The 12309-nt window shown below is 49.8% G+C and overlaps 1 protein-coding gene across 2 annotated transcripts; it reads right to left on the reverse strand.

The window, feature by feature from the left end:
* On the reverse strand, positions 1 to 10994 carry KLHL40 (kelch like family member 40). 2 transcript variants are annotated; one of them, XM_019471188.1, is made up of 7 exons: positions 10501 to 10915; positions 9574 to 10338; positions 5732 to 5892; positions 3977 to 4084; positions 2799 to 2984; positions 2079 to 2225; positions 1 to 1293 (listed from the first exon to the last, which is right to left on the reverse strand). In XM_019471188.1, exons 1-7 carry the CDS (start codon positions 10717 to 10719, stop codon positions 1182 to 1184), a joined length of 1698 nt encoding a protein of 565 aa, XP_019326733.1. In that variant the 5' UTR covers positions 10720 to 10915; the 3' UTR covers positions 1 to 1181. The 2 variants fall into 2 exon arrangements, with proteins under 2 accessions (XP_019326733.1, XP_009274219.1); XM_009275944.2 differs by having other exon boundaries at positions 9574 to 10994.
* Between the last annotated feature and the right edge of the window lie 1315 nt (positions 10995 to 12309).

The raw sequence follows: 12309 nt of genomic DNA on the forward strand, positions 1-12309 counted from the left end.
TTTGAAATAGCCTAATAATTTATTTTTAAATAAACCACTGGTCAGATGGTGTGGGCATCAGGAGATTTTTGCTCTAGCAGATCTTTGTCCTGCTGCCAGTACAGTCGTGTTTCTATCAAAACATCATTATGGATAACTTTGAAAAAAAAAATGCATTTTTCCTCAGTAGGAAGCTCTCTCTGAGCCAAACACATCTGAGACCTCCATGTACTTCTAGCAAACTAGAATACTCTTTAAAAAAAAAAAAAAAAGGTCAGAACATTAAAAATAAGAGAAACAGCATAAATATAAAACCTTTCCCTGAAAAACAGCACTTGTCCAGCTATAGGTGAGGACATTGTGATCTGTGATTGAAGACGAGGAGCCCAAAAGACTGGAGATGAGTGCATATGGCCCCCCTGCCCATCTTCCCCTCCCCCCCCCTTTCCTACCCTACTGCTCACACGACTCTTCCTCTCCCGCAGACCTTAGTTCCTGGCGTCTCTTCAGTCCAAAGTCAAGGTGGAGGCAAAGAACTAAGAGTATTTTCTTTTCATTGCAACTTCCGAAGTGTTTCTGCTGCCCACGCTCATGTGCTCTTTTCTTTTAACTGTTGCATCCCAACAACCCTCATCACCCGGGACCTCATCAAAGTCCCCCCAGGTCTCTCTTGTACCACTTGACTTTGAGCCTTCCTTCCTTCTCCTCTCCAAGCTGGGCTCTAGCACCATGCTCCCAGCTACCTTAGGTGGGGAAATACTTTATAGACCCCTCTTCCCTGGGGAACATCAGCTTAGTCCCTTGGGACCCACTTTCTACCTCTACTGTTGGTTAGGAAGGTTCAACAGCAGTTGAGAAGATGGGGAAAAACATGGAGAAAGAAGCGGAACAAGAGTATGATCTTTTTGTCCCGTCTACTGAGACTGGAACATCACATTGCTCCATGCTTCTCAGTCTACCCCAGCTCCTTGCAAGCTCCAGATCCCTTCTCTAGTTATCTTGTGAGCATCTTCAAGTTCCCGTAGGGCTTCAGGATAATTTCCCTTCCTTTCCCATTTGACTAAGTAAACTGGTACCAATCACAGATGCAATGGCCTACACAGTATCCAGATGCCACATCTCTGCGCTGATAAGTGTGGCCTCACCTCCCCCCATCCCTCTTTGCCCCAGACCCCCATGGAAAAAAAATAAATCATGCCTCGCTACATCTTTGTTAGGCGCAAAACATTGAGGCGCACGGGAAGGAAAGTGGCACCGGAGGCATACTGGATCTCCCGGAGGACCCCTTCCCACTTCTTCTGCTCTTCATCATATCTGAGGAGAGACAGACAGAGAGTTACGGTGAAGAAAGCATCTCCTCTTCCTCGCTTCAGCTGCTCTCCATAGTGGTGGGAGCCCTGGTGCATGGTGTGATGTCCCACAGACATTATTTGTCCACAAGATATCTGTGGGAGCTGCATGGAGACTTTCAGCCCTGGTGTGCCCTGGTTTGCAGCACCAGGCTAGGGGACACGCCAGGCACGTGGTCTCGCAGGGGAGGGTGTCTTTTTCCATTGGGAAATGGGTTGATGGCACCAACACTGAACATCCATGGCGAAGGCCAGCAGGTGCCTGCTGAGGGTGCTCTAGAGCCACAGATATGAAGGGCAGGAGCAGCTAATGCTGTATTAGCAGCCGTCAGAAAGTGCTTTCTGCCCACTGCTCTGCTGCGTGTAAGACTATCTGGTTTCCAGCGCGAGCACTGGCTTTTCCCAGGGAGAGCATGGATTGCACAAACTGCTTCACGCCAAAGGGGAGGTCTGGAACCAGCTCCAGGCAGAATGTCAGTGCAGCAACAAAGCTAAAGGAGCAGATTTTCCCTGGTACGTTGCTATATGAGGCTGGGAGAGATCATTGAATCACCTGATGTGCCCTCCAGCACAGCACAGGGCAAACTTCTCACCCAGAGACCCTGCACAGAGCCTGCAGCCTTGTGCTGGGGTAACAACATCCATCTCACACTGAAGGCATCAAGAAAGACAGAAACTGTCTGTTCCCTCAGTAGCTCTCACTAACATCCCTCCCATGTTCCCTCGGACAGCCCCGGGGAAGATAGTCACCTCCAAACGTCATTCAGCTCCGTTGGCACCAGCTCTCCCGACTCCGTCTCCACCGTGGCGAATCCTCCGAGCAAGTAGAGCACCCCAGCCAAGCTCACCAGGCTGACCGAGCTGCGCTCCTGTGGGAACTCAGTGAAAGTGTCCCACCTGCCACGTGGAGAGAGGAGACATGTTAGGGCACCCTGCCTACCTTTGCGCCGAGGCTGGCCTTTAATCAGGAATCAACAACTGAATTAACTAGTAACAGATTAACTTGTGTAGGTCTACAAGGGATGGGATCATGCATTGACTGTTGTTAGAGATATCCGTTTCCATCGTCATAGTTCAACTTCATTTTGCATTGAGTAGATGCGCTGTGAAGCACACCTGGCATGGACCAGCCAGGTGTGGTGCAGATCCCAGCGGAGGGACTGCAGCTGCAAGGCCCACCCAAAGCCAGAGAGTCCATTGCGTTGGGTGAAGCTGCCAAGATGAAGCTACAACCCTGCGGGGAACCCAAGGGCTGCACCAGTTGGTGAAACTGCTTTGAAGGTGAGCCTGAGATGATCCACAGCCCAGCTGCAGTGGCATTGGTGATGTCCAGCTGTCCGAGGAATACAGCCTGGGAGGAGCTGGTATTGGGAGTTGCAAGCAAACTCCAGAATGGTTGGAAGTTGCTTAATGTACACCTGCAGCTACCCCTTGTGTAACTATGCCCTGACGGTGTGCTCAGGTACGTACTTGTTGGTGGCAATGTCATAGACTTCCACCGAGTTGGTCAAGCCGGAGTCAGTCACACCAGCTGCCACGTAGATTTTGTCTTTGTGCACAGTGGCTCCAAACAGGGACCGGGCAGTTTTCATGGGAGCCACCTCCTTCCACTCAAACTTGGATGGGTTGTAGACACACATGTTCTTCAGGCACTTCCTAGAGAAAGATGAGAGAGAAGGAGCCTTGATCGCCTGCTGGGGAGCAGGTTTGCACAGCAGGAGTCGGGGAATGTCTGCTGGGAAGAATGTGGGGTCTCTAGAAAGGATTTTGCTCCTCCACATTGGCATGAGTGCCTTTGCTTGGGTGGGCACCCAAGGATGCCCGTGCCTGGAGACATCATTTGTGTATATAACATATCCCCTCCTGCTGTGCCTGCTTTGGATAGGAGTCCTAAAAGCTCGACATTGTGTTCACACAGCTGGATAGGGGCCCGTGTAGCTAACTGCCTCTCAGGACCTCGCACACAGCCGTCAGACAGTGTTTCAGTGCTGCTGAACCAACCTGACGCTGTGAAATATCATCAGTAACGCCCCTGTTCCCTGGGACGGCAATGTAAGGTGCGTGAATGTATGCACGCTCACACTTTTCAGACCATAATCCTTTCAGAGCAGGACCTGTCTTTCCTGGATTATGGCATGTTTGCTCTGCAGTCACACTTCTGGCTTGCAAAGAAATCGCTGCAATGCTCCCCAAGAGAGGCTTTTCCTGCTGAGCCCATCTCCTGCAGGAGGGCAGGATGGGGGTCAGTTTTGATGAAGTTTTTCACCCCTATTGCAAATACCCATCTGGGTTTGACTACTAGGACCATGCTGCTCCACAAGTCCAAGACAGGAGACCCTCTATGTGAAGGGGCTTCTTGCTCTTCAGTGCCTCTCCCAGTCTGTGCGATATTCATTGTGAGTAAAGGGTATGATATGTTCCCTCTCCTGCAAGGACGGTGCCATCTCCCTGATGTCCCTGTAGGACTCCTAATGGCTTGGGAAGGGCTGCAGTCACAGAGGTGAGCTGAGAGGGAGGGATCCATATCTCCCACCCCATCCAACCCTCCTTAACCCATAGCATCCAGGTTGGGGAGGTACCAACTCATGCTCTGCACTCCCACTAGTCTGGGGGATGACTCCCTCCATTTCTCTTGCTTTTTGACTTACTTGTCGCTTCCTTTGCCGCCAATGACGTAGACGAGGTCCTTGTGCGATACCACCGCATGGCCGTAAACTGCATAGGGAAGGGAGTCGGCTTCACCCCACTTGAAGGACCTGGGTCAGGGAAAGATGGGAAGTGAAAGGATTTGTAGCTTGCTCGGTGAGGCCCAGAGTACATGGCACTTTCCAGACCTAGAGGTGAGCACAGATCCTGACAAACAGAAAACACAATCTCAAAAATATGAGGTTTCCAATGAGATAGTGCTCAACCAGTAAATTTTGTGATCCTAAAAAAAAAAGGGAAAACAAAACATGCAGGATGTTTATGCTAACGCTCATTCTTATCTGCAGCATCCTCTACTTTTGGGCTTTGTGCATACGCAGCCCCTCTTCTCCCAGGACCTCACCTCATTTACAAGCATTACCAGCTAGACACAGTCGAGACAGAGATTTCTGCATTATGTAAAAAATTAAAACCAATGCGACTTAGGGGTGCAAGATCATGAGGACGAATTTCTTTTTTGGCCATCACCTTCCACTTTGAGGTGCAATGGTTGGCCAACACTCCGAAAGGACCCACGGTGTGTATATCCACATTTTGTAGTGTAGGGCTGTGTTGAAGGCTCTGAGCTACCTCCAGGGCAGCTGAGCAGAGGATGTAGCTATAAGGCTTTGGAAACCCCAAACTGGTACCCAAATAGGGCTGACCAATTTCTCAAGAGATGTCTTTTCATGTCCACGTAGCTTAGACTGGTCCCCAGTTTTCATACATGGAGGTTGTAGCCCCCAAGACCTGCACTTTATTTTACCTAAGAACTGAGATGCCTGGGCTCTGAGCGCTTTCTAATTGTCCAACAACTCTGAGCAAATATTTGATCCCATAGACCAGCAGTTTCCCCTCTCCAGGCTTGTTACAGCTGAAGTTTTGACCTGACTAATACTAGAAATACAGGTGGTACTGATCACATCTCTACCAGCTTCGAATCGGTATTCAAAGCAACCCCTGAGCACTTGGTGGGGGCAGACACGTCCTTTCCCAGAGTCTGCAGGGGCAGACAAATGCCCCGTTCTGTAGGAATGAAACTGGTTTCAAATCTCTGCCTATAAAACAGACTTTGAAGCACACACATCTAAATATAGACCAAGCAAAGGCTTGTTAACACCTACTGTTCTGCCTCTTTGGGGCAGAGAGGAGAAGTCTTTGGGTGTTTCTGCTTCCTGCAAGCAGAACGGGATGGTGCCTTTTAATAAAGCTCATGACATAACATGGGTCAGAGCCCATTGTGCAAAAATAATTGTATATTAAGCCTGGTATCTCTCAGAGCGGGCCATTCAGTGTCACATCTGAATACTTTCAGAACAAACTTTCCTGTCCAAAGCCACTTCTGGTGAGACCACGGTGAAGGTCACCGAACCTCCAAACCGATGGGCCGTAGAAAGAACACCCCCCCCCCTTGCTCCTCTGTACATGTCCCATGTGAGCGTCTGCTAAATTTGGTCCCTGATAACATAATACCCCCATTACGACTTCCATCTCCTGGAGGTTCAATTACAATAAATGAAGCAGCTGGAGAGAGACAGCTCAGAGCTCCATGGTACAGCTTGAGACAGTCCCAGTGGTCCCAGCATCTAGATGTAGAGTTTGAGCCCTGACTCCAAAACCTTTTGGTCCCTGGAGGGCTGGAGTCGTTTTGCATGGCAGCTGCTCCGCCTTTCCCCTGTCAACCACCTCCCGCCCCGCACTCACATGGGAAGACTTCCAGCCGGTCATAGCACAGGACCGAATCCAAGGTCGTTTCTCCCTCTTTCAGTTCTTTCCCTCCGACCACAAAAATGGAGTTTTCCGCCTCTCCCAGGCCAAAGAGGCAGCGAGGGGAGGGCAGGGGGGGCATCCCCAACCAGTCTGCATCCAGATGGTCGTACTGAAAGGAAACACAGGGTCATTAGTGTGTGCTCACCCAGCCCATTTGCTTAGCAAAAATCAGGGTCCAGAGGCTGAGGGCAAAGTCCATTCCCATGTGCAGTTTGGTCACCCCAGTAGGCACTTCTTGCAGCGTCAGTCTCTGCCTGTGCCTTACCATCTGGGGCAGGATGGGGGATCTTAGTGCAAACCCAAGTCATGTGTCATATGACATATATTTTATGACAAAGTATAAGAGCAGAGATGCACCAGCAGGAACGTGTTCTGCTCTGTGCACCAAAGCCTTGACTTGGAACAAGCTTGGTCATCTTTGGATGAGAAAGTCCCATGTGGGACCTATAACAGGTAGTTCCTGGGACTGGAGGAGCTGAAGCACTTCAGTCTTAGAAATTTTGCCTGAACCTCTTCAGCTGTAGCACACGCCACAGTATTTCATCCTGATATTTTCCATCTCTGCCAGGTAACAGCGTGGTGTTGGCAATGTTGGCTACATAGCTCACTCCCCTGAACCCCTTCTTCTCCCACCAATTCTTCTTCTTTCTGGCAAATGATCAGTTACTGTGTCCCTCCTCTGCTTCTCCAGATACTGATGTTGTCCCGTATCACCTCAGTGTGTGTGAGAGTTCATGACATGAAACGTGTGTGTGTCTATCTGCACAAAGGCTATTTACACAATACCTGTCTACCCAATATGGTACAACACAGCTGAGGTGGTGCTGCAAAGCCCAGAGCTCTTGGTCAGCTCTTCTTGCTGACCAAAGTGTGCCAGACCCATCTGACAGATGGGGAAACTGATCCGTACAGTACTACTAGATCAGATGGCCAAATCCTTGCAGATCCTTGGACATCTGTAGATCAAGGCATTGCCTTATCTCCCACCAGAAAAAAAGATGTGAAAGGTTATGAGACTGGGGGCTCTCTGGGCACCATGGCTTGATGGGAACTGTAAACGGGGGCAAAAATTTTTAATGTAGCTTGGTAGCAGAGGAGGGACTTTGTGGGTTAAGTCCGGAGTGACGTCTTGCAGCCAGTTTGGTGGGACAGGCTCTGCAAGATGAAGCTGTGATGCATCATTGCCTGAAGCACTGTTTGCTATGGGCTCAGGCCAAAGAGCTTCAGCTTGCTGGGTTGCCTCCAAAGACTTGGCCTCAGCTGGGTGCCTGTGGTTATTGTCTCTTTGTAAGCTGTGGTCCACATATGTGTTATTTATAGTGCAAGCCTGAGCAGCTCAGTCACCAGGATAGTTCCTGCTTTTTGATGGATTCAGCATTGTTTTCGAGTCATAAATCTTGGAAGTGACAAATAAAGGATACCCTTTTCCATCTGAAATGTCAATGGAATCTTTTTGTTCCCGTCAAAATTTGCAAGGCTTCTGGGATTTTTCAGCATATTTATATTTTGATGCCTGTCCTTAAGTCTAAACTCTCCCTGACCTAACTCTCCTGGCTTCAGCAGGAGGAAAGTGACATCAGGGAGGCCAGAAACAGAGTCAGAAGGTGTGAGATGCTGCTGCACTGACACGGTGATTCAAGGGTCCATGATACAGCTGCCTGTCTACATCTGTGTGAAGTTTCAGCTGAAAGAAGGCTTAAAAGACTCTCTTACTCCTACAGAAACCGTGAGCTATGTAATGGCACTGATGGCAATAAATTACACTTTTGCAAACTGATGGCACCTTCCAGCCCTGGGGTTTGTCTGCACCTCCCATGCATGAGTGCCACAGCGAGCTGTGAAGGGACCAGGGTCCCCTTGTTGTGGGGGAGGAGCTAAAATGGCCACACCGTGCCCAAGGCATTTGCTACTGAGTTAGTGGCAAATTGGGAGCTGAATATAGAAATCTTGCTGTTTGCAGCTTAGAATCACAGAATAATTTGGTTGCCAGGGCTTTGTGCAGTCAAATATTAAATGCCTCCAAGGATGGAGGTTTTGAGACCTCTCTGGACCCCTGCTCCAGTACTCCACCACCTCTGTTGGGAAGGTTTTCCTCACAGCTAACTGAAATTTCCTTTACTGCAACTCCTGGCCATTGCTTCTTGTCCCATCTTCGTGCGAATCCAAGAAGAGTCTGGATCCCTCTTCAGTGTCCCCTCCTATTAGGGAGCTGCAAACACCAATGAGATCTTCCCTTCCCCTTCTCCAGGCTGATCAGACCCAGCTCAGCCTCTCCTTGTACCTCCTGTTCTCCAGCCCTGACAACCTTGGTGGCCTCTGCTAGACTCATTCCAGTACCTCAATGTCTCCCTTGTACTGGGGAGCCCCAGACTGGACACAGCATCCAGATGTGGTCTCACAAGTGTATGATCAAGGGGGAAAAAAATTTGCTTCCCTTGACCTGCTTGCTGCAGTCGTGCTGAAACAGCCCAAGACATGGTGGACCTTCACTGCTGCTCAAGGAATTACTTTACCTGGCCAGCAACCAGACTGGCGGAGCATTGAATTTTAGACATAGGTTTTGGCCGAATACAAAGCAGCCCGTCTACCTGCTCTGTGCAGGTAAGTGATGGAGCTGGCCACAGTCGCTGTTGTCATCCATTGTCCAGTGTGAAGGGCTACATCTCAACCAGCGTTTCCCCCGGCACTCCCACTGCCTTCCCCCTCCATCCTGCTTTCTAGGGCTGTGGTTTCTTCCTTCTGACTTCTCGTTTCACGGGCTTTACGTGGGCTGCATAGGCTCCAAAGCCTGACCCTCTCCAGGTGAGGCCAAGCATGGTCCCTGCACACATGGTGCAGGTGTACAGACCTACCCATGCAATGAGGCAATGGAGGGATCAAGGCCGTATGTCTCGGCTTGGGAACTACCCTTAGTTATTGTTTCCTCCCAGAAGATATGTGGGCCATGGGAGAAGAACAAAAGGATTTCTGGGTATGAAGGGAAGGACAGAGGATTTACTGGATTCCTACAGGGTCAGCAGGAAGGGTAGGCACCTTGCGTTAGCTCTCTACAGGGAAGGTGCTCTTGGGCTACAGCCCAGGCCGCGGCTCAGATTGCCTGTGCGCAGCTCGATCTGATCACAGCTTTGGTTACTGCTGAGTTAGAACAGCCATTTTTCTTGTGAAGGATCCCAAAAGATGTCACACCATGGTTTCCCCCGCACATGATAGAAATGGCCAGAGACTCCGAGCTGGACCTAGCACACCTCCAGGGGCAAGAACAGCACTGGAAACGGGGCACATATTGGTAGGTAGGGACATACCCTGTGTCCTTGGAGTGTTTGCTCTGTGTCTGTAGCTGCTGCTGTTCCCTTTGTTGGCACCTGGCAGAGTCACTCTTGGGTTTTGCTGGGGGTTCATAACAGGGAACATAAAAGATGCAAAGCTGAACCCAGACCTGATGCCACTACCCTTCCAGTTAGTGTGCCCTTGGGCAGCCAGGGCTGGACCAAATAAAGACACTGTTCAACGTGGTCCCCAGTTCGTGATTTGGATCAGGAGGGGTTATTCCTATTACCTACCCCTTCAAGCCTCCTTCCTCAATGACTAGAACCATCCTCCCCCCCAGTGGGATCTGCCTTAAAAATACAGGGGGAAGAATCTCTAGTAAAACAACTCAGAAGTTTCACCTTCATTTACAACTTTCTTTTTAACATCACATGACAATGTATATTACTGGCATCACATGGAAGCTAAAGACTGGTGATGCTCCAAAGTGGTCAAAGAAACAAAAGAAAGATAGAGCTAGTACCTGTAGGAAGTAGGAACTCATGGGATCCTCTTTGCTGTCCTCATTGTAGTACAGTCCTCCAACAATGAAGATCTGATTCTCTTTGGTCACCAGACTGATGTGGTTCTTCGGGATTTGAGTAGACAGAGAGGCAAAATAGCACTCGTTGGCAGTGGGATCATAGGCCACTGCTCCACTGTCGCTCACCATGAAAATAAGGTCCTGGAGGAACATCCCAAAGCGCATTGTGTCATTTAAGATCCCTGGGAGAGCATCCTCCTCTGTATCTTCCTCCTCATCTACTGTTCCATTGACAACATTGTCTTTCGCTTGCTTTTCACTGCTTTTCTTCACTTTCTTCTTCTTCACCACAGTGAATTTGCCTTTCTGGGCATCCTTCACCATCTGCAGTTTCTTGAGCAGCTCCGGGCTGGACTTCACCATGGCGTGCTTCTCCACGTGATCCTTGATGTAGTCGTTGGGCATGAGGCGGAAGCGGATGCTTTCAAAGATGACAGGCAAGGCCTTCTGCCGGCTCTCATGGTCCTTGGTCCCCACCCACTTCATCACTACTTCAAAGACAGTCTCCTCTTTCTCGATGTTGAGGGAGTCACTGGAGATGATTGCAATAAGCTCATCGGGTGAAAGCTGGTAGAACTCCTCATCCCGAGAGACCAGCGCAAAGCGATCACAAATGAAATCCCGAGCTGCCACGGCCAGCCGGGCACAATCCAGCATCAAGCCCAGCCTGAAGATAGCCAAGCAGTTGCTGAGGCAGAGCCGCTTCTGCAAAAAGGACACGCAGATGGTGAAGATGGAGGGGATCTGGAACATGTTGGCCACAGAGAAGATGTCCTGCACATTCTGCTCTGTGATCTCCAGCTCGGAGGTGTAGATATAATGGAGGATCTTGCCCATGACATCTGGATCAACATCTTCCAAACTGACCTCTCTCTTCTTGCTCTCTTCCATGTCCGAGAGGAACATCGCTCGAAAATATGGGCTGCAAGCTGCCAGCACCAGCCGATGGCAGGGAAACTCCTTCCCTTTGACTTTTAAGACACAGTCCAGAAACTTGTTGTGGTCCAACATGTCTTTGAGTCCATCCTGGAGGAGAGTTTGCTGGTAGAGACGCAGTTCTTCCACTTGATCAAAAGGCAAACCCATGGTGAAGAGTAATCGCTCCTTTTTTCCCCAACCCTTCTTTTTTATATATATATGTATTTATGAATGTATCTATACCTGAGCCCCTGGTAAAGAAACTTACTCAAAGCAGGGCTCGCGGGTCTCCCTTGCTTCCAGACCGTCAGCACACTGGGAATGTGAAACGCTTGCTACTATCGCAGCTGTCTGTGTACTTCAGTTTCCAGCGTAGGGCTTTATATATAGCCACAGAGTTACAAAGCTTAAGGAATCCATACTGCAGCATGTGTAAGCCGATCACCCTTTAATATGACACATTGGACAAGGAGGAAGGGAGGGGGACGGGGGAACAGCTGTACTTCCAGCCTCGATGCTTCAGGAAGGGTCTGTCAGCCCATGAGTCACCGCGGGGGGAGCAGGAGCTTTTACTGCCGTCCCATGACGGGAGACGCGTGCGACCCATCGGCTCAGCCGCTGTGCTCGGGTAACAGCCTCCAGATGAATCAAACATCCGAATCTGCCTTCTGGGTCATGAATGGCAGGGCTGGGACCTTCTCCCGACACCACTAAACCGACTGCTCCGAAACTGCTAAACCTTTTGCTGTGCTAAAAATAAACCATGAAGTCAAAGCTGGAAAGATGCAATAAGGGAGCGTCTTATGTGGGCTTTGTGGCATCCCCGACTCCAGCCAGCTCACTCCCAGGGCTGCTTTTCTGCACAGGTTTGTCCTTTATTCTCCTCTGGAGTCAGTTTTCAGAGGTCTGGAAGGGGGTGGAAAATGAAGATAGAGCTATTTATTTACACCCTTCTATGGGTTATGAGACCTATGCTGGAAGTTACTTAAGGAGCCTCACTAAAGGAGGAGACTGGCGGAGCCTGGGAGAGGGATGGCTCTGCTTTGTCTGCAATACATGCATGGGCCCCACTGGCACAGTCTCTGAACACCTCGTCATTAATAAATCCATCTTCTCCACATCTTGGTGACAGAGAGAGGGTTTGAGGCAGAACAGAAGTAAAGAGAGCGCAACAGTGGGCTTCAACTCACAGATTAGGACATATAAACACAGGTATCTTCTTGTGAGTTGAGGGTCTCCTGCTAAGCTCTACTGAGACTCAACACCCCCATGGTGAAGTCTAGAGCTGCAGCAGGACAACTTGCCTGGCCTTGAGCTGATGCTCCAGAAAGGCTGAGGTCTCCAGCAGGTCTTGTGTCCTGCTTGCATGTCCATGGATGTCTAGGAAGCCCCATGGGGCCTCAAAGAGAGCGCAACAGTGGGCTTCAACTCACAGATTAGCACATATAAACACAGGTATCTTCTTGTGAGTTGAGGGTCTCCTGCTAAGCTCTACTGAGACTCAACACCCCCATGGTGAAGTCTAGAGCTGCAGCAGGACAACTTGCCTGGCCTTGAGCTGATGCTCCAGAAAGGCTGAGGTCTCCAGCAGGTCTTGTGTCCTGCTTGCATGTCCATGGATGTCTAGGAAGCCCCCATGGGGCTCAAACGGCCGGTCCAGGTCCAGCTCTTTCCATGGAGCTCATGAAGAAGCAAATTAGTTTTGACAGACATGGATGAGCAGAGTAGCTATAATTATTTATACCTATGGTAAAACTT

This window comes from Aptenodytes forsteri, unplaced genomic scaffold (assembly GCF_000699145.1).
Source record: "Aptenodytes forsteri isolate BGI_AS27 unplaced genomic scaffold, ASM69914v1 Scaffold80, whole genome shotgun sequence".
NCBI classification, from domain to species: domain Eukaryota; kingdom Metazoa; phylum Chordata; class Aves; order Sphenisciformes; family Spheniscidae; genus Aptenodytes; species Aptenodytes forsteri.

What these genes read in the sequence shown, in the direction of transcription:
- KLHL40 (XM_009275944.2), bottom strand. Translation starts at nt 10,719, where the DNA reads ATGGGTTTGCCTTTTGATCAAGTGGAAGAACTGCGTCTCTACCAGCAA. An exon ending in GGCGGCAAAGGAAGCGACAA is followed by an intron (nt 2,985 to 3,976) that starts GTAAGTCAAAAA and finishes ATCTTTCTCTAG; the next exon opens with GAAGTGCCTGAAGAACATGT. An exon ending in GAGCTGAATGACGTTTGGAG is followed by an intron (nt 1,294 to 2,078) that starts GTGACTATCTTC and finishes GTCTCTCCTCAG; the next exon opens with ATATGATGAAGAGCAGAAGA.